The sequence below is a fragment of the Acartia tonsa genome, chromosome 9, assembly GCF_053477335.1.
Source record: "Acartia tonsa isolate MP-2025a chromosome 9, ASM5347733v1, whole genome shotgun sequence".
NCBI lineage: Eukaryota > Metazoa > Arthropoda > Copepoda > Calanoida > Acartiidae > Acartia > Acartia tonsa.
In genome coordinates this window covers 31,375,239-31,396,255 of record NC_137268.1, presented here as the reverse complement: position 1 = coordinate 31,396,255, position 21,017 = coordinate 31,375,239, and the positions used below count along the sequence as shown (strand labels likewise).

At 30.5% G+C, this 21,017-nt stretch overlaps 1 protein-coding gene across 3 annotated transcripts; it reads left to right on the top strand.

The window, feature by feature from the left end:
• Positions 1-283: 283 nt before the first annotated feature.
• Positions 284-20,180, top strand: LOC145328771 (uncharacterized). Of its 3 annotated transcripts, XM_080172622.1 has the most exons (13): positions 284-517; positions 4,887-4,991; positions 5,184-5,351; positions 9,216-9,270; positions 11,647-11,768; positions 12,113-12,166; positions 12,655-12,724; positions 14,294-14,356; positions 15,125-15,204; positions 16,120-16,165; positions 18,736-18,781; positions 19,365-19,425; positions 20,013-20,180. In XM_080172622.1, the coding sequence occupies exons 3-13, from the start codon at positions 5,283-5,285 to the stop codon at positions 20,163-20,165; spliced, it is 819 nt and encodes a 272-aa protein (XP_080028748.1). In that variant the 5' UTR covers positions 284-517; positions 4,887-4,991; positions 5,184-5,282; the 3' UTR covers positions 20,166-20,180. The 3 variants fall into 3 exon arrangements, with proteins under 3 accessions (XP_080028748.1, XP_080028746.1, XP_080028747.1); XM_080172620.1 differs by lacking the exon at positions 284-517 and having other exon boundaries at positions 3,975-4,991; XM_080172621.1 differs by lacking the exon at positions 284-517 and having other exon boundaries at positions 3,975-4,991; positions 5,153-5,351.
• The last annotated feature ends 837 nt before the right edge of the window (positions 20,181-21,017 follow it).

Sequence of the window (21,017 nt, the reverse complement as noted above, 5' to 3'; positions counted from 1 at the left end):
CTACATTAATTTATTTTTCCCTCTTTTTTTCTTTCACCAATAATTGTATGTATCACTTAAAGACAATTTTGTACTTTTGTCTTATTTAAATAATAACTAGGTATACTTTAATTCTCTTTTATATTTTCCAGTATGGCTTCGAGCCGATTAATACCCGTAGGATGAATACAGGTTTACCCGGGCCTTCCGTGCTAACAAAGCTTGATTTTATTTCATTATTTTTAATTTATTATCCACGGAAAGCTGTCTATAAAACTATACATTAATAGCTATTCTTAATTGTAAAAACAAATGTAATAGGATAAATATCAAGACAGAAGACAGCCATTTCAAGATTGGAAAACAGAATAAAGACATGAACAAAATACTGGGCAAAAAATAAAAAAATAAACGTAACAAAACATTTTATATAAAACGAAGAAAATTAAATTGGAATATTAATATGAAAAATTAAAGATCTTTTGATATTGTAACAAAGTTGAAACGTTTTGTTACTTTTACACATAAAAAATAACATGTAAATTTTTGTTAGAATTTTAGGTAGATAGGCTTTTTAAATTAAACCCGGTGTAGAAAAAAATTAATTTTCATGCATTTCATTAAAGCTATGGACAATCTTTATTAGAAGCGAGAAAAAAATGTTTTGATTTTCTCTTTAAATTTTGATTCTATTGTGGTTTACATTATTTATCATTATGGTACTAACAATATGTTCAAATATTATTCTGTAGCTACAGAAAACTATCAAAAAATACTTTTTTACTCACCAAATTATTCCTTGTTCTGTGGGGGATATAATTCTTCATTGCTTTCCACACTTAAATATTAGGAAATGTCACAAAATAATTTCAGCAATAATATAAACTTTTCTTAAAGGGACCATGCACAATTCAAAGCAAATGATAGAAGCATTCATAGTCGTCCAAGGGTGAAACTCCTCATTTTACCCCCCTCAGAATTTAAAAATACGTTAGATTACGTATACTCGCAAACCTTCAAAAAATCCTAATTTTACTCCCCTCAAAATAAAAAGGCTTAGACGTCAACTAAAAGCGTTGATTTTTTGTCTATATAGGTGGTTGGTTAATTTAATAATCGAAAAAAAAATTTATAAGAAACAAAAAAATGTAATTCCAAACTCCAAACCAAGTTTTATACATAGTAAAATCATTAATGCCAATTCGTTAAAATGTAAAGAAACTACGGTGAAATATCATCAAATGCCTTTAAAGTCAAAAGAACATCAACAAAACTGAATTCTGATTATGCATTACATGATAGTTGATAGTTATATAACATAAACCATATAAGCATTTTCTTAAGCATTTCTTGATTTTAAGACACAACTTGTAAAATGATTTTTTGTATCAAGAGATTACGATAAAAAGTAAATTTTCAAAGTTACTTTGGATTTTTAAAGATATTTTTAGTTAACATTTCAAGGTTTAGAAATCTATGTCTACTTAGGGTCCAGGGGAGTATATTCTGCAAAATTAACCCTGCTAAAAGGGAGGTAAAAAAAAATAAAAAATATGTTGTTGGGGGAAAAAAATAAGAGAAATGAAAACAATTTTTTAAATTTTTCTCCCCTCCTTGGTGAAAAAACTAAAGTTATTTGTGGGAGGGGCGATAATATAAATAAAACAAAGAGTTATGAACTTTTTTTCCATTTCCCCCCCTTCATTGCTTGCAAAAAAAACCAGGAGGGCAAAAAATATAAAAAAATTTGCAGCAGGGAACAAAATTAATCTGGTGCAGAATATACACCCCTTTTAGGGTCTAAAAACTGACATAAAATAGTAGATAGATACCTCTCTTCCAATCTTTCATTTTAGCTATTCAATGGGTCTTTTCTTCTTAATATGATTAATGTACTACATTTTTAAAGCTTAAACTAACCATAAAAAGAAAATCATACGATATTCTTTAATTGAAGTGAAAAAATGTGAAGAAAAAAGCTATATGATGAAATTGATTTGATAGAATATTTAATAAATAATTCTTTTTATCTGCTGTCCCGCCTAATGTAGAAAGAAAACTGAATATGTGGATCAATTTTTCACCATTATTTCTTTATTTTTTTTATTATTATTAAATTTTCTAATTCTAGGATGTGTAAATCAATAATGCCTCCAATTTTCTTAAGAGTAGTAATATGTTTCATATTAAACAAGTCAAGTTTTACAGATTTATAGTATGGTTTTATAGACAGTTGTCCGCGGGCACGAAAATAAAATATGAAAGTATTAAAATTAGAAGGCTGTATAAAGAAAATGTTTATTAATTCGGAAGGGAGGAGGCATGGGACTGTAAATCACAATGATACCCAAAGTTTTATAAACATTTCATCTTAGTGCTTGGTTTTAAAACTTTGGATACTTTTTTGAATTTTAATTAGAAGGTGTCCAAACTTTTCAACAAATAATGTTTATCTTTTTTGTTAGCCTGGGCCTTTGTCCCTCGTGGCTAACAAAATTGGTTTTAATCTTATAATTTTAAGGGAAAATGTATCAATTAAAGCATTCATACATTATTGCTTTAAATACGAATAAATGAAGTATGGCATTTTTGTAATATTGCACAAACTGGAATAGGTTTCAAGATTTGCCATGTGATAAAACATTGATAGAATATTTGTAGTATCCATTTCAGCATGATCAATATTTGGAAAAACGTTGATAAGTTGTAGGGGGGGGGGGGGGGGGGGGGGGGTAATGCAACCATCTTGTAATCAGTGATTAAAAATGGCACTTAGAATTCGAATTTCGATCTGAGATTTTGCATGAATAATCCTTGGTAGGTCTATTTTCGCTAAATCGAACAAATAGTTGGAAAAGTATTGGTTAACGGCTGGCGGCTCAGCCGTTTTGTAAATTTTTGCCAATCTTAAGAGCATATTAGTCACGAAACCTATCTCCACATAATACTTTTTCTCGCTCAAAAACCTTATCAAACGGTTCTAGCCGGTAGCTGTTGGTACTAGAAATTTAAAATATGGTTATTGCTATCATTTAACATGAATTAAACCAAAAATATGTTTTAAAAAGTTGATTCCTACGTAATTAATGATAAATTTGCCCTGAAAATAGGCAAAAAACAGCTAAACGGCTGAGCCGCCAGCCGTTACTTTTCCAACTTTTTGTTCGATATTTTGTTTCCCCTATCAGTTAATTATAATTTCTAGTCTGATCAAAGTCTCACAAAAATTAGAATTGTATAGCTCAGAAAATAAACTTGTATGCTATACTAGGAGGTGGTAGTCTTAATTAATAGGTACCATTACTTGAAAATCTATAAAACAAAAATTTAATATTTTCGAAACAAGCATCTTTATCCTATCGACATGCACTTATTAATAAAACAAGGATGACAACATACATGAGTAATGAAAAGCAAAAAAAATGATGGATTGACTAACGGACAAAGTGAGTTATAGAGCAGATGACCATTGATCACAATAAGAAAGAGAAAGATAATATTATGTCATTATTAAATAAAAGAAAATCACGAAACCTTGACATAAAAATATATTTTTCTTTTTAAGCAACTCCGATGGATTAGTAAAATTATCCTAATAGTAGCCGAGAAAATCACAAATCCCCCATATTGTTACGGACGGACACACGGTGGACCCATAGAGTAGCTTCGCTACTCAAGAAATGATGCTAATTACAAAATATTTGAAACTAAATTATATTGATCTGTTTTTACAAATATTGCATTGCATAGTTATGAAATTTATTTATTGATTAATTTTGATTTTATTTCCAAGGGCCATTTCTATTGGAAGAACTTGGAATAAGAATAGAATCTTTGTAGGTTTGATTAGAAGCTTCTCAAAAAAAGAAGAATCTATCTTATTTTTTTTAACATATAAAACTATTCCTCATATATACAGGGTGTTTCAAGAGAAATGCGTTTTTAAAAAACTTAATTAGGCATAGAAAATGAAACAATTACATAAAATGCTTTATATATTTGAAAAACCTATTCTGGGACATTTATGTTTCTAATATTTAAAAATGACTAGTTATTTCAAGAAATTATGTCTTAAAAACCGGTTTTTCCAAAGGCCTTATTTTTGAAGATTTACAGAATTAAAGGCCGTGGAAAAAATGCCCTCATTTAAAAATTCAAATTGCACGGCTTGTATATTAATTGTAGAAAAATGTTATGCATTCCGTTATAATTGTCAAAATTTCTAGTTTTTGGATATATAAGAACCATTCCTGTGCTACGTATAGTTTAGGAGCAACGTGGCAAAATGTTCCAACTTACTTAAAACTTTTCAACCTTTCTGACATTTTTCAATGTAGCTCCTAAACTACAAATAGCACAAAAATGGCACTTATATTTCCAAAAACAAGAGTTTTTGACTAATTTAACGTTATCCATAACGTTTTTCTACTATTAATACAAGCCGCGCAATTTGAATTTTTAAAATGTTCACATTTTTTCCACAATTTTAAATTCGTAAATCTTAAAAATTAAGGTCTTTGGAAAAACCGGTTTTTAAGGCATAATTTTTCGAAAAAATTCTTTTTAAATGTTTGAAACATAAATGTCCCAAAATAGGTTTTCCAAATATATAAAGCATTTTATATAATCGTTTCATTTTTTATACCTAATTAAGTTTTTTAAAAACGCATTTCTCTTGTTTGTTTGTTTATAGCCATGATTCTCTGAAGTTAGGATTCAGATGCACACGGAGATTGGAGGTGAGAATCCTTTGGCCAATCATAGATTGGTAAGCTTCGCGCACAGCTGGGTGTATGTATGAGTTTCGTTTTTTTCACCAAGTTATTTCAAAATATTAAAAAAACATTCACTTTTAATTACTTAAATTTTCTTAGTTTTATTGATTAAAAACAATAAATTTACATAAGCCTGATATTATTATTATTAATGTATATTAGAATTTTAGTAAAGTATATAAATTTTCGTTGTCTAGTGTAAGATAAATATTTCTGAATAATTTTCTTATTGGATAGGTATGTTATACAAAAATTTTATGTTATTTTTAGTATTTTAACTCCTAAAGCTGAAGTTTAGTAGGAGCTACACTTTGGCTTTTTAAGACCTTTTAGATTGTTGCACTAAAAAGCGAGTTAAATAATGAAAAAATTTGAAGTTTTATTATTTTTTTTAAAAGTTTGACATACCTATCTATATATAAAAACAAGATCAAATAATGTTTTAAGCATGATACCTTATTTTTCAGTGAATGCACCAGTCATATTTTTAACTTTGCATTAAGCTTTGGATGAATTTTAGATAATAAAATGGAGAAAGATGTTGATAGTAGCAATGGCGGTTCAATAGCTTTATCCAGACAATTTAATAATCAACAGGTAGGTATTTTATTTAAAATTAGCGGCTACGCCCCTAGAGGCGGTACACCGACAAACGTCCAAAACCTCATAATGCGACAAACATCCTAATGCGACAAACCTCCCAAAAGGACAAACGTCCTAATGCGACATCACTTTAGTAAAACGTCCTAATTTTAAAAAAATTCAATCTTCTAAAGGGATAGTTTCACGAAGTGCATTTTAAAAAAAATAGTGAACTGTAAGTTTTTTCTATTTTAAATAACGTAGTAGTGCATAATATAAAGTTATTGATTAAAATTAAAAGATTTGACCAGGGATTTTCCTTAAAAAATGAGTTTTTCATTTTTATTTTCAACTTTGTTGCGTGTTATTTATGGCAAAAACTTTTTTCTCATAAATACAACTTTAGATAGCATTTACTAGTTAATAGAACTTCAAACTTTTTATACAACAAAATACACATAGCAACAAAGAATGACCAAGAAAATATTTATTATGGTACTTAGAGCAGTAATCTTTTTATTTGTCTTAGTAGAATATATTAGGCATTGGATAGATATGATTGTGATAAAGAATTTTAACATTGACCTGACCAAACTTTTTTTATTTGAAAATATCTAAAAGAGTTAGTGATTTGTAACATAAATTACATGAGAATGGTCTTTATATATATATATGTTGTATGGTTAGTTGGTATTTCCGCGTGAGATAATGTGTATATTGTAAGTGAACCGGACGGTTTTCTTTATTTTTTTTCAAAAGAATCTATAGAAAACCTGTCCTATAATGAACCGAACGTTATTTTTTATGTTTTTTAAGTAACTTGTCCCCTGTTCATTTTTTTTAACTCTTGTGAAATATGTGGAAAAAGATTCTCTGATATTGGTGTTTTGGCTATACATATTTGGAAAAAAATAGACCATTCTCATGTAATTTATGTGGCAAATCACACTAACTTTTTTCGATATTGTCAAATAAAAAAAGTTTGGTCTGGTCAATGTTAAAAATTCTTTAACATATAATCATATCTATCCAATGCCTAATATATTCTACTAAGACATATAAAAGTTCACTACTCTAAGTACCTTAACTCTTTAAATACACTTCATAGAACTATCCCTTTTGATTTTAAAATGTTCTAGAATAAGAGGAAATATATATTTTTTTTATATAAAAAAATTAAAGGTCTATTTTTGTTATGCACGGTTGTATCGGGTTTGAAACCATTCCGTTTGATAGCTAACACAGACTTTGGGAAAACTGTCGGACAGATTTTTAAAATTTAGCCTATGGTTAAAGTTATTCAAAAAAAAATTTCATAAAAAATATTTTCCTGTGTTTTATCGCCATTTGATTTTCAATTTTAAATTGTTAAATATTTTTACAATTAGAGGAGTTTATCCTAAAGTTTATTTTACAAATTTTGAAAATTTTTAGGACGTTTTACTAAAGTAATGTCGCATTAGGACGTTTGTCCCTTTGGGAGGTTTGTCGCATTAGGATGTTTGTCGCATTATGAGGTTTAGGACGTTTGTCGCAGTAGGACGTTTGTCGGTGTACCGAGGCCTCTAAGTCAGGGGAAGTGGGGTCCTCGACTTTAGATTTTAGTTTTAAAAAGATAAAGAATAATAAATTGATTGGGATTGTTATTCTTATGAGATTTCTCAAAAGGATGTCACCTCGTCGAGGTTCCCCTTTTTCTGGATTTACAGCTTTGATTTTCCTAGGATCCTACACTCATAATAGGTGTAAAGTTTCCCAAAACTAAAAGAGGCTTTACTGTAAAAGAAACTACATTGAGAACCTTCGCTACACACAGACAGACAAACATATACAAAGACTTCTAATTACTTTTATGTAATGATTTTAATGAAATAGGCTTCTGTAAAAATCCTGAAGACGATTCCCATATTATTGGTCATCTACTCTAAGTATTACATTCAGGCCTACTATTAGGCTTCGTTTTTTTGATGTATCATTTTTTTCTGTTCTTTATTCTGTCATCCTTGTTTACTAGTAAACAAATACCTAGCTGTATGTTGGTAACAAACAATATCAATATTATTTCTTTTCATTTTCATAATATTAACAAGTCTTTTGTAGAATATTTTTTTAACAAGAAAACTCTAGACAAATGTATTTTCCCCCTGTTTACTAAAGTTTACTGTACAATGATACATATTTTTAGTAGTACCTTTTACCACGATTTGTATATAATCTAACTACCAATTTAAACAATTATGGTTTTTTTTACACATTTAATAGGTATCTAAAGAGATTTAAAATATTTTTCATAATAGGTAGGTAGATAATTTTTATAAATTAACCTAATTTTTTATTTATCTAGTATTATTCCAAATGTCAGTCTATCCGTTTGACTAGATGATAAAGGACATGCATGTTATTTTCTTGGCTGTTATCTTAGATAGATGCTGAAAGATTCCTCTTTCTAAGAAGCATCCAGTAAAGTTGTCCTTAGTTCAGTCTTATTTTGTACTTTAATTGGCCAGTCTGTCGGTAATGCTCACAGAAACACATCTACGGGAATAATGTTAGTCACTCGGCTCCAATATAAGAAAAAATAAATAATTTTTTGATAGTAGGTATTATCTTGACCAATTATTTATTGAATGACTGTCAGCATGTTCTGTACATTTTAAAGATGTGCCTCGCTTCCTATGCAGGTTGTCCTCCTTATTAATGAACGCAAATAGGATAATTTAGAGTTCAAGAAACTCAGAACAAATATTTTGTATCTTAGCATATCTTAGTTTTTTTCGACTTAAGACGTCACATAGAAAACTACTACCTAAACCGATTTAGTTCTCCATTTTAGGAAAGCCTCACATCAATCCTGGGATTATTTTATCCAAGTTTAGTTTTATATTCAAGTCTTGGTATATAATATGTCTAGGCTATTTTTCTGGTTATTATTTCCCCTTAATGCTAGGGGCGCAGCCACTAGTAATACAAACAAAAGTTGAACGTTTTCTGTCTGTCGGGACTTGTGGAGCTTTTGATCTCGCACTCTACCCTACTTTTAAAGAAATATTCCTAATAGTCATATAATGTTTTTAGACTTGCCCACAATATAATAATGCCTGTTTTAAACACAAAAACGAGCCTACTAGTAAGTTTAGAGAGTTACCACCTCTTGTCGCTACACCTAATAGGCTAGAAGCAACAATGTTTTTTTTAAGGTTGAGGGGGAATAGAATTTAATGTATATTTTATTTAATTGGGTGGTTATTACCCGCTTAATCTACTTTTCCTTGAATATCTTCGGTTATGGGTAAAGTCTCTCATATGTTGTATAATCTATTCAAAATTCAACAAATTTAAATTTCCAGAAAATACAGGATTTTATTGACATTTTGTATCTTTCTAACTTAAATAGTACCTAAAACATTCCTTTTGCTAAACTAATAAAACGTAGTACAATTGCACAGAATATAAAAGTTTTAGTTAAATTGACGTCAAACGGCAGCAGACAGTCAAATTTAAAACGAACAAACAAACAAACAGCACAGTTTTTGGAATTTACATTTTACAGAGAGAAACGTTGTTGGAACTGTATAAAAATTCAATATGACGGCCATAGGGTATTAATCTCTTAGTGTAAAGACGGCTTCGCTATTTAAACATATAAATTCCTTTGTGCTTTCACTAAAAGTGCTTGTTGTTCATTGATAACCCCTCCTCCTTATTTTTTTGAAGTAAAGTGAAAATATGGGGTTAGTAGTTTTACCTATGGTGCTAAAGTAATATAAAAAATAAAATCAGCAACCATATTATTACTTATTTTTAAAAGAAATAAGGGGGGGGGGGGTAACCGTGCTCAACAGGGTACTTATTGTGAAAGCACCAATTGTTTTCTTGTAGGATGGTGAACCAGTTACAAAGAAAATGAAATTTGTTTTAAACATGAATCAATCAGGTGCGTACTAAGATCAGGGATCTAATGGGAGAAGACAATGGGCGATAAATTGATTTACATCCCCGATGATGAAACACAAAATTACCCCTTCTTTAGATTAAAATTAGTGGTTTAAACGTTTGGACACCCAACTTAATGAATCAACCAATCGAAATTCACTAAAGTCCACAAAGTTGTAAAGCCAACGGATAAAAAAAACGCTAGGTATAATAAAACTTTGGGACTAGTGCAATAAACAGCCCTTTGTCCCCTCTCTCTCTGTAATATAAAACTTTTATATATTGACACTTTTCTCACATGTATAGGGACAGATATTCAATGTATAGGCGTCTAGTGGGATGGGGTGTTTAATACCCACCACCATAAATTTAAGTTTTCCGAACAAAAATAAAATAAAATTGGTTTGGACAGATCTTTGTGGTGTGGGGTCTCTTTTGACTCTTTGAGGGTGGTTGAAACCTCCCCAAAAATAGCACAAAATAAAAACTATCCATGTTAAGAACAGTCATTTTGGTTCAGCGGTTAGCGATATCTTTCGGTACAGACTGACAAACAGACATCCTTTTACTGTAGTATATAGTATATTTTAATAGAAATTCTTAATTGAAATCATTGGGATGAAAGAGAAATATAATATTTTTGTCCGTGTTTGTTATAAAATCACAAAATTTCAGTAATAAATACGTCGGTAATTTTTACTATTTGATAAAAAAACAGTTGTTTAAAACTACGTAGGTAGATAACTTTTTACTATATAATAAAAACAGTCGGTTGGGTATTCTTCAAATTCTTTAAACTGTTATTAACCTATTTTTGAATGGGGGGTCAAAAATATACTAGGACACCTATAGAATCAGACTGCAGAGCCCAAATTTGAATTAAGTCCCCAATAAACTTTTTTGGGGGGATTTAAAAATTAAATTTTAGTGTTGCTGTAATCATTTTGACCGAAGCAAAAGCTCTTTTTTTACTTTGGGTAATATTGTGGCTTACAGAACATTTTTATATAATTCACTTTATATTGATACAATAAAAAAACATTACTCTGTTCATTGGAAATAATTTATTTTTCCAAAACAATTAATTTCATTGAAAAATCTAACATTTACAATAAAACAAATAATTCTGAAATCTAACCAATAAGAAGTCTTGTTTTATATAATTCTTTACAATTCAAAAAAAGAGTGTTTTCACAAAGTGACGTATTTCCAATGTAGTTAAATATTTTTTATTTAATTAAAATTAAAAGAATGAAAACCATACACATAAAAGATACATACTTTTTAAAATTATTTTAAAAGATAAGTTTGAATAATCTTATTTTATAACACATTTGTATATGTGACAAAAATAAATTTGTTGTATTGCATAAACATTTGTTGTCATTTAACCCTTTACAGCCATTTTTTATGTTTTTAAAATAAGTGAGAGAACACAAACATGTTAATGTTAATTCGTTGATATATTATAAAGAATTAACTTTTTAGTGAATTTTTATAGTAAAATCATAAGGCCTAATTTTACTCTATACCAGAATACAATATTTATGAAGCAAAACACTGTAAAAGCTACGAATTTTACCCAAATAAAAAAAAGTCCTTTTGCTTCGGTCAAAATGATCACGGCAACAGTAAAAATTAATATTTAAATCCCCCCAAAAAAGTTTATTGGGGACTGAATTCAAATTTATGCTCTGCAGTCTCATTCTACTAGTGTCATAGTATATTTTTTATATACGTTTTAAAAATAGGTTAAAAACAGTTTAACTACAAATTCCTGTTTTTAATTCTCATTTATTTCATTTTTTATTGTAGTTTTATCAAAAACGTTTCTTATGGTCTAGACTTCCACAAAAAAAGTTTTGAAACCTTTCTGGAATTCGTTGGCATAAAACTATGGGGATATGATTAAATCTTGATTTTATTATAATAGACAAAGGGAAAACTTTCCTCAAATCATTTTAATAAGGGGTAATTTTGTGTATCATGATTGATTGGGTACATATGTCTTAACCACTATTTTATTTAAAATGCCTTAAATTTTTGTAGTAGATGCGCGTCTACCTAAAACATTTGTAAAGGGTACTTTTTTTTATTAATTCTATTAAAATATGGATTCCTAGGACCATTAGGTATGATAACAGTCATCTTAAAATCAACTTTTAAAATATGAAGTGTATCTAGCTATGTCCAGATTTAGCATTCTGTGTTCCAAGTACTTTTAGGATATGTTCAAGTTCATAAGAAATATTCTTTTTAACTTCTAAATAATGTTGAATATCAAATGCGTTAGCATTCTATAATATTTCTTTATGTGCGGTGCGTTTGTCTGATCTGATAAGGTTCGCTTTTAAGACTGTTTTTATTTTTGTTTTAGATACAGCAGAGGGGAACGAAAACAGTGAGTCAATAGTTATACTAGCATCCACCGCACCAGAAGACAAGGATGACAACAATCATTTTGTCACATCCCAAGATCAGGATATCTTTGATTTACAGGTAGGAAGTTGTATTAAAACTAAACCCTTGCCCCTCCCTAATTAAAAAAAAATCAAACCAATGTTTGTTTATAGAGGAGGCCATTTTTTTTTCTTGGGTAGATCTCTCTTGGGAGGGTTATAGTACTCTCCCCCCAAATAGTTACAAACCTTCCTAGGAGCTATAGGAAGCTACATTGTTTCATACCATATTGGTTCAGCGGCTAGCGATCCTTTGGTACAGACATACACACAGACGGACATCATATAAGGATAAAATAACTTTAACATTTAATTTAATATTCAAACTTTTTCTTTTTATTATTAAATGTGGTTCTTGTTAATTTTATATTAAAATGTTTTCAGGATAAGGACAAACAAGAAGATTTGGAAAGAGGAGAAGTTATTTATGTTTTGGAGGTAAGAATTCACCAATATTTAGACTAATGAAAATATGGGGTAAATGACTTTTAAATTTTTTATTAACATTTTATGCAGGGACATCTAAGCGTCAGGGGTACAGGGTGTTTCTTATCCCTTTAAGGAATTTAGGAGGGAGGAGTTTATCCCCCCTCCTTCCTAATGTAAACTTCCTTACATTTCCAGATTTTTACCCCTCAAAATGAAAAGCTTGTACGTCCTTGCCTGTTGGCAATCACGAAGTGCCCATGCGTTTTTTTTGCACCTTAGAAGAAATTTGATGGGGGCTATTGTATTTTCGTACTTATTATGAAAGTACAACTCCTCTCAAAAATGAACAGACAAAATTTTGTTGCATGATTACACAATTTTATTCACCTTTTAAAACAATTTCAGGTACCCAAAGTCTCAGTCCACTAAAATATTGTATTTTATAGCCATTGTCTCATCCCCCTATCCCTGAATTATTTATATTTTTTTATTTGAAGGAGAACTCGCTAGATGGAGATGAAGAACATGATAATGATGATTTGGAGGATTCCTTTGACAAAGATGCAGGTTAACAAATTTCCGTAATGGCTTTGAAACCAAATAATATCCGGTGGATTAAAATCGGTTCTCAGCTATACTAAAAAATTATGTATTGTATCGTTTTATATTATGAACTAGCGGCTACGCCCCTAAAGGCCTCTAGTGGCACTTTAAATGTTTTTATTTATATTTAAAATATGTCTATGTTGCGTTTGACGTTTATGTTTGCGTTGAACTCTCTTTCTAAAATCAAGAAACGTAAAAAAAATCCGATTTTTTGTGATTTCTCTTGGGAGGGTACCCTCACCCAAAATAGTAAAAAAAACTTCCCTGAACCTATGAGAATATACCCTGATAAGAAGAACCTGATTGGTTCAGCGGTTAGCGAGATCCTTTGGTACAGACAAACATCCTGTTACTTTAGTATAAGGATATAGAAATGTTAAAATATAGGTAATAGGTATTAAAAATAGTTTTTTTTAGCCAGGGCCTCTTGTCATTTTGGGGCTAAATAAACTGAATTTAATCTTATACTTTTACATATTTATACCCACGGAAAGCTGTTTATAATTACTGTTAAATAACTATTACAACTATTCCTACCCAAGTAATAATCATATTTGTCCGTTAAGATTTCATGGACCGAGCGCTTCACTAGTCCTTGACAAAATTGAGACACATGTGAGGGGGGGGGGGGCTTGCCTCATCCACACCTTAAAGATAATTATTCGTAACCACCACCCCCTCCCGAAAGAAAATAATTGCGAGGTTGCTAAGATTGCCAACCTTTCTAATTAATGATCAGAGTTATCCATAACATATTTACGTAAAGTGCGCACATTACAGAAAAATATCTATACGTGAAGACGTAAGCTAAGAAGATACCAAGTATTAAAATTATTTTTAAAACAGGGATCTATATCCATAATAACCCCAAAATAAATTCCAACTAACGAAATATTACGTATTTTTACTTTATAAATAGGGGAAAGAAAAAATATATGTGGGTGGAAGAATTTCAACTAGTTAAGAAATTTTACACCCCTGTTTTAAAATTTATGAATAGGTTGGTAAGTTATATGTGACTTGTATATTTTATACACCAAAATTGTTATTTTATAGATTTTATGAAAAGGGTAGTTCCATCAAATGCATTTGAAGGGAAAAAAGTGATGCTATTATTTTCGCAATCATTGACGAAGAATTGTTTCCCAAAATGCTTAAGAAATATATACGGACAATTCGAAATTTAGTTTTTAACTTAGAACAGCATTCATTAGGATATTTATGAAAGATTTTTATTTTTCTACCAAGTACTTCAAATTATATAAAGGCTTAAAAATCTCTTTTTTTTCTCTAATCGTTTTTGACCAACAATACCTAACGGGTTCCTTTATTTTTCACTTTTGGTGCCTCTTAAATGCTAGGAGTTCATGAACAGTCCTCTAAATATAAATTTACTTACTAAGAGTTTTTTTTAATTTAAAAAAGAAATTTATGAACGTAATTTCCTAAAAAGTGTTAAAATAGTTTTAAATATACATTTCTAAAAGTTTAATTATTCTGTAGATTAAACATGTTTACTTAATATTTTAGATGAACCAATGGTTTACATGATCGACGGAGAAAAAGTTGTGCTCATTGGTAAACGTTGGTTAGGTAAGCTTTTCATATAATTATACAGTAAAAAAATCAGATATTCTGATTTTGTAAAGGATTATAAAACTACATTTCAAGTCTTTGTTCTCTGATAAAAAATACATCAAATTTAATTCTTAAAGTAGAAATGTGTTACTAGTCAACAATTAAACAAACTTAACATCTGTAATATATTTGATGTATTTTCAAATAGAGAACATAATTTTTTTTTATGTATATTTTGAATTATAATGAAGTTTTTTCTCACTCGCCCTGTATGTATTAATATGTTTGGATATTATTTTCCTTGTTCTCATGGTGATAGAGAAAGGACAATGAGCGATAAATTAATCTCTCTATTCCTGATTATGATAAACCAAATTTACCCTTTGGCATATTAAAACGTTACTTTGTATAGCCTTATCATTTTTTAAACAAAGTTTTTAAGCCAACAGATTGCAGAACGATTTGAAAAATATACTTAAAATTTTGAGCAAGATTCCAGTCAAATACGTTTATTAAGTCTAACTGTTCTTAACGTTTACCAAACGCATAATAGTATGATTAAACGCATATTTAAAAACAGTTTGACCTAATAAGCGCATTTGACTGTTATTTTAATCACAACTTTACGGAATTTTGCAATAAATAATATTCCCTTTGTGGGTAGTGGATTCAATTTATTAGCTTCCAAAACCTTTCCTTACACAAAAACCAACTACAAATTGTCCTATGCAAAAATGTTTTTTTTTTTTACTGAACGTAATGATCATATTATATCCGCCCTAGGGGGTGAAGAAGATTGTGGAAGTGAGGGAGAAGGCGAAGCTGTCAGTATTGACCAGGATGTTAATACATTTTTGGACCAGGTATGAGTTTGCATACCCGCGGCTACCGTGGCTTCATGGGTCTGATTCTCTTCTCAACATCGTGTCATAACTTAAGACGTTAAAATGTTTCTTTTGCTGGTATATTAAATTTGCGACATAGTTAGAGAAGGGGAAACTACTTTGGCCCAAAACAAGCGCAATTAGGACTCCCAGATAAATCTTCAAGCAAACAAAGAATTGGGCGTCTGTTGGATGTTACTTGACACTAATACAAAGACAGAAAAATAGAGAAAGGTTCCCCTTAGTCCTGGGTTGATGGACCGGACGTTAAAGTACTGGACATCAGCCTCGCTTTTACTAGGTATATTATTTACTCACTGTTCTAGTTAATGTGTTTTTTTTAAAAACAATCTTACTACATCTTGACAGACGGACTGAAGGAACAAGTAAGTTGTATTCTGGATGTCCTAGGTAATAATTATCTTTGCCAAAAATTCAGGGGTGTGTATTCTGCACAAGATTTTTTTTCCCCCTGCTACAAAATATTTTATCCCCCCCCCCCCCCCTAGTTTTTTCTCTCCAAGTAGGGGGGAAATGGAAAAATATTTAAAGAACTCTATATTTTATTTATTTTATCCCTCCTACCACACATTTTTTTAGTTTTCTTCACCAAGGAGGGGGGTGAAATGGAAAAATATTTTCAGTTTTCTTAATTTTTACATTTTTTTTCCCTCCAACCACTTATTTTTTATTTCCCCTCCCCCCCTGAGCAGGGGATCCCATGTAGAATATACACCCCTGAAAAAATTATAAGTCTATCTTAAATAGCAGCCACGAAAACTACATATCCTGTACTAACGGACGTACAAAGTGAATTATATAGTAGCTTAACTGAAGAAAAAAAAACTGAATAGCAATGTTTATGCAAGATTGATTTCCACGATTAAATTACAGGATACAGAAACCCCCGAGCAGCCACCCACACAAATTAAACAACCAAGTAAGTATTAAATATATTAGTAGCATAGCTGCTCTACAATACATGTTGTCTCATTTTCAGTTTTATTATTTTTAGTTTTATTTACTACATTTTTATAAATTTTTTATCTTATCTTATCTTAAAAGGTTTATATAACCAAATATGATATTTTAAACTTAAATCTTTTCTGATATTTCAACCAACAGATCTATAGTATAGATGTATATACAGATAACTACCTCCTCCCCTTATCCAATGACCTATTTCATCTTCTAACTTGGCTGTATTAATATTCCCGTTTCCATTGGTTGATTTTCAAAGACCCAATTGAGAGTCGGCACAAGGTCATTGGGATAGGGAAATGCAGTAATTTTAACCCCTTTCTCCCTCCAGTGTTTTACTCTAATTTTTACCTAGCAATCCAATTCCCGCTGGAATTAATACGGTTTTGAACTGAAATGAAAAGATCATAGTGGCTCGAGTAATAAAGTAAATACCTAATCCTTCAATTTTTTAATTCCGTGGTAGCAAACAATTGTCTAAAAAGCTATGAATACATATTCTAGTGTTTTCATTTCCATGTACTTTGTTTAAAATTTCTTGGTAGGTTTTGGTGTTATGATTATTACTCTCCTTGTTGATTACTTCCACTTTAATGAATTATTATAGAAGAATAAAAACCAATAAAAACTTACTACCTACTCTTACAATAGAATAATGTAACATAAACAAACAAAAATATTTACTGTAAGATAAATGTTTAATCTTCCTTCAAGTAACACAATTCTTTAGAATATGAATAAAAATTGTCATTAATAATATTAAGACTAAGGAATATCCCCCCCCCCCCCCCCCTTCCTCTTTGTAGGTCCAGTTGGATAATCCATCGAGGAAGTTGTTTAATGCCTTCCTACGATGCCTATCACTTCATTAAAGTAAAAGAATAGAGGGGGCACGAGCTATATGTATTATGTAACTCTAAACGATGGGTGGGGACCATGTGCTGACTTTCAATTGGGGCGTTGAATATAAGCCAATAGTGTCAGAAATGTTAACACAGCCAAGTCCATACAAAAGAGCAGAAAGTAATTTGCTAGTAGACGAAAAAGGTCCCCACCACTTTAACCAGGTAGTTCTCTGGGTTATACTTCTATACTTATACATTTATTATACCTAACTTCTAAGAAAATAATCAAAATCCAAAAATTATAATTTAGTTTAAAAACATGGAATTTACTAGATTTTAATCTATGTACTTTGTACTAAAAATCAAATAGTTTTTTTGATATTGAGAACAATCGATTTTAATAAGATAATTGCTTTCATGATTATTGATAAGTGAAATTGTTACTATCTAGCTTAAGTTTTAAACAACCGTTGCCTTCAAATAATAAGAATATTATATCTTTCTATTACCACTAATTTGATAAATAAATCCTGACTATCTTTATCTAAAGAGGACTATCCACTAACAAGAGCAAGTGATTCTAAGCACCTTCCAGCATTGATCCATAGCATTTTTTTTGTGAATATACTAGGTTTATGTTTAATATTTGGTTTATCGACTAAAAAGTTAGGTTTCACCATAGTATTATATGAAAAAAACTTTGAAATGTTAAGCATCTTTTAGTGCAATATTATCAAATGTTTTGATGATTTCAAACGGTTGTTGAAAAGCTTTGACGCAAAAGTATATAATTTTGATTAAAAATGTATATTTAGAAAAAGGGTTGGTAACTTGCAATATTGTAAGCAGTTTAATTAATGTACTTTTACATTTTACAGCATTTGATGCTTTTATTTTATTTTGTCCTTTGAACTTAACAATGCATTTGATGATATTGCATAAAAACATGCTTTACATTTTAAGGTATAAAACCATGGTGAAGCATAACTTTTTAGTCGATAAACCAAATATCAAACATAAACCTAGTATATTCACTAAAAAAGGCTATGGATCAATGCTGGAATGTGCTTAGAATCACTTGCTCTTGTTCGTGGATAGTCCCCTTTAAAGGGGTTATAGAATGATTTCTTGATACCCTATCCATTCCTATTCCAATCGATATATACATATTATCAGGGTTGTCGAATTGGGCACTTTTTTTGATATTGGTTAGCCCAATTTCCAAAAAGGGTTTTGGGCGCTCAAAAGTGGGGTGCCCAAAACTGCCCAAAAGGACCTTATATTAGGCGGCCCAAAACCGCCCGCCCAAAACTGCCCGCCCAAAAGCGCCCGCCCAAAATGACAACCCTGCATATTATATAATTACTTGGATGTTGGACCAGATTTTCATGTACTCTAATACACAGTTGGCTTAAATAAACACATAAACTCCTTTACCCCATCCCCTCCCCTCCTACCGGATGAACGAACCGACCAATAAATAAGGTCCATACTAGCAATCTAAATTGACGAAAATTTTCTCCTGTCAATATATCCATGTGTAAAATATGCCACTTTCTCCACATTCATCCTCTTTATTATATTTGAAACTTAGCCCGGGAAATTTTTTGTGATTTTATTAAAAACCATTATTGCAGCTTCGGTTGCTTTTTATCCTTGTTGCTTTAGTAATTTTTGTGTTAAGGTGTACCCATGCGAAAAACTTGGAAAAAGGGAATAAAAAGAAAAAGGTAAGATTTGCTTAAATTATATTAACTTTATATAAAAGTAATAGAATGTTTGTATTTAAATGTATGTTGCCCTAATTCTGTGAAATTTGGATACAGATGCACACGGAGATTTGATGTCTGTGTGTACCGAAGGATCTCTCTAACTGCTGATCTGATATGACTTCCTTTACAGGCGCAGTGTACCTTCTCATAGGTGCTGGGAAGGTTTATAACTAATTTTTTGGTTGTTACCAAGAAATCCCCCCACTCAAAAAATATCAAAAAAGAAATTGGGCCATGGTCGACTCGCCCCTAGAGGCCTATAGGGACGTAGCCGCTAGTATCAGCGAAAACAACGAGTTTTAAGATTTATCCTTATATAAAAGTAACAAGATGTATGTACCGAAGGATCTCGATAACCGCTGAACCTATATAGTTCTCCTTTACAATGTAGCTTCTCATGGGTTCTGGGAAGGTTTATGACTAGGTATTTTGGGAGAGGGTCGTTTACTAATCAAAAATAAAACCAAGGAGTCGTTTATATTGGTTAAGGACGCATCCACAAGAATGGATTATACTTAAACAATATTTTATTTTAATTCAGGGGTGTTGTACTGAAAACTTGCGAAGAAAGAACAGCCCCAGTCTTGAAAAATGGACAACAGGTCAAATGGGGGGTGGATTACTCCTGAATAAGTTAGGATATTGGTTTATAACTTAAGACTTTTGGACTATTTAAAATAGAGTGACCGCTAGAATGTGCGGCTAGTCGTAACTTTCCCGAAATTTTCTGTCGGGGGAGGATACAAATTTTCAAAATTGAAAAAATATCTCTAAGAGGATGTTACCGTTTTTTCTTCTCATTTATGGGTCCACATGAATGATCTTTTTTTGTCTAAAAAATGTGTATTATAGTGTTTTTACGTCCTGATATTAGAGAACAGAGGTTGATTCTTAAAAAAAATTTGCCCCACTAATTGCTTAGTAGGGCAAAATTGTTTTCGTGAAAAATCCACCAAAATCACATTAAAAATCTACAAAAATTAAACAAAATCATAGAAGGGTTATGAACATAAGATTTTATTTAATTTTTGTAGATTTTTTATGTGATTTTGGAGGATTTTTCATGAAAACAATTTTGCCCCACTAAGCGATTAGTGGGGCAAATTGTTTTTAAGAATCCACCTCAGTTTTTTTTTTAATTATTTACTTTGTTCTTAAATTTCCCTATTTATCAACCCATGTTTTTTAGGTGGTGAGAAAAAGGGACGTCCAATTATTTTCTCGTGATGAGCTTGTCCAACTTCCCTACTGTCCAGGAATAAAATCATTTTCCTTTAATAATGTCCGTACGTCCATTTTAAACATGTTGGTTTTTAACATTTTTAATAACAATTTTTTATGATATATATAATCATCCGATTGATCTGATTTTTGGAGTTCCTACTACAGTAAGGTATAATATTATTATAAGCGAAGCATTTCTATAATCAAGTCCTAAAAAGTAATAACAAATTTACGTATAATTTTGTCAAAACTTATATTATACATACCTATATTTATATTTTGTATATTCAGTTCTGACACTCTACTAGAGTTAATGTTCGTCTGTCATACCGTTTCAGAGCTTCGCTTTTAAGGATGTTGTCATCCTTGTTTTTCTTAGCCTTACGTAAACTTTATTTTTGGGCAATTAAAAACGATTAAATAGTTAAATTTATCCTTATATAAAAGTAACTGGATTGCTGTGATTCTGTCTGTTTGTGTGTTCCGACGGATCTCGCTAACCGCTGAAGTGATTCTCAGATTCTCATTGTAGCTTTTATAGGTCCTAGAAGGTTAATATTGGAGTAGTCCCCCCCCCCTTCCCCCAAATAGAAATCATAATAGATTAAATACCGGTCTTCCCACTTTTCTATTTCTTCTTAAAATTGGACTTAATTATTCAATTATTGCAGAAATGAAATAGTTAGGTAGAATTTATTTGCATAGTAACATTTTCATATCAAGTACCTACGAATTTCAATTGTATTAAATTATTTTTTTATTTCATATAATTCTTTATTGATATATTATTATGTATTCAAAGAAGCATAACTTTATTAAAATCAAACAAGGTCCTAATAGAGGGTAGTTGGGGATTTATTTTGCTTTTTTTCGCCAAATTAGACAATTTTGGGTCATCTAAGTTTTTTTTCAAGTGTTAAGTGCAAAAATAACGGAATTTCTGTAGTTGAAAATATCATGTTTGTTTCAA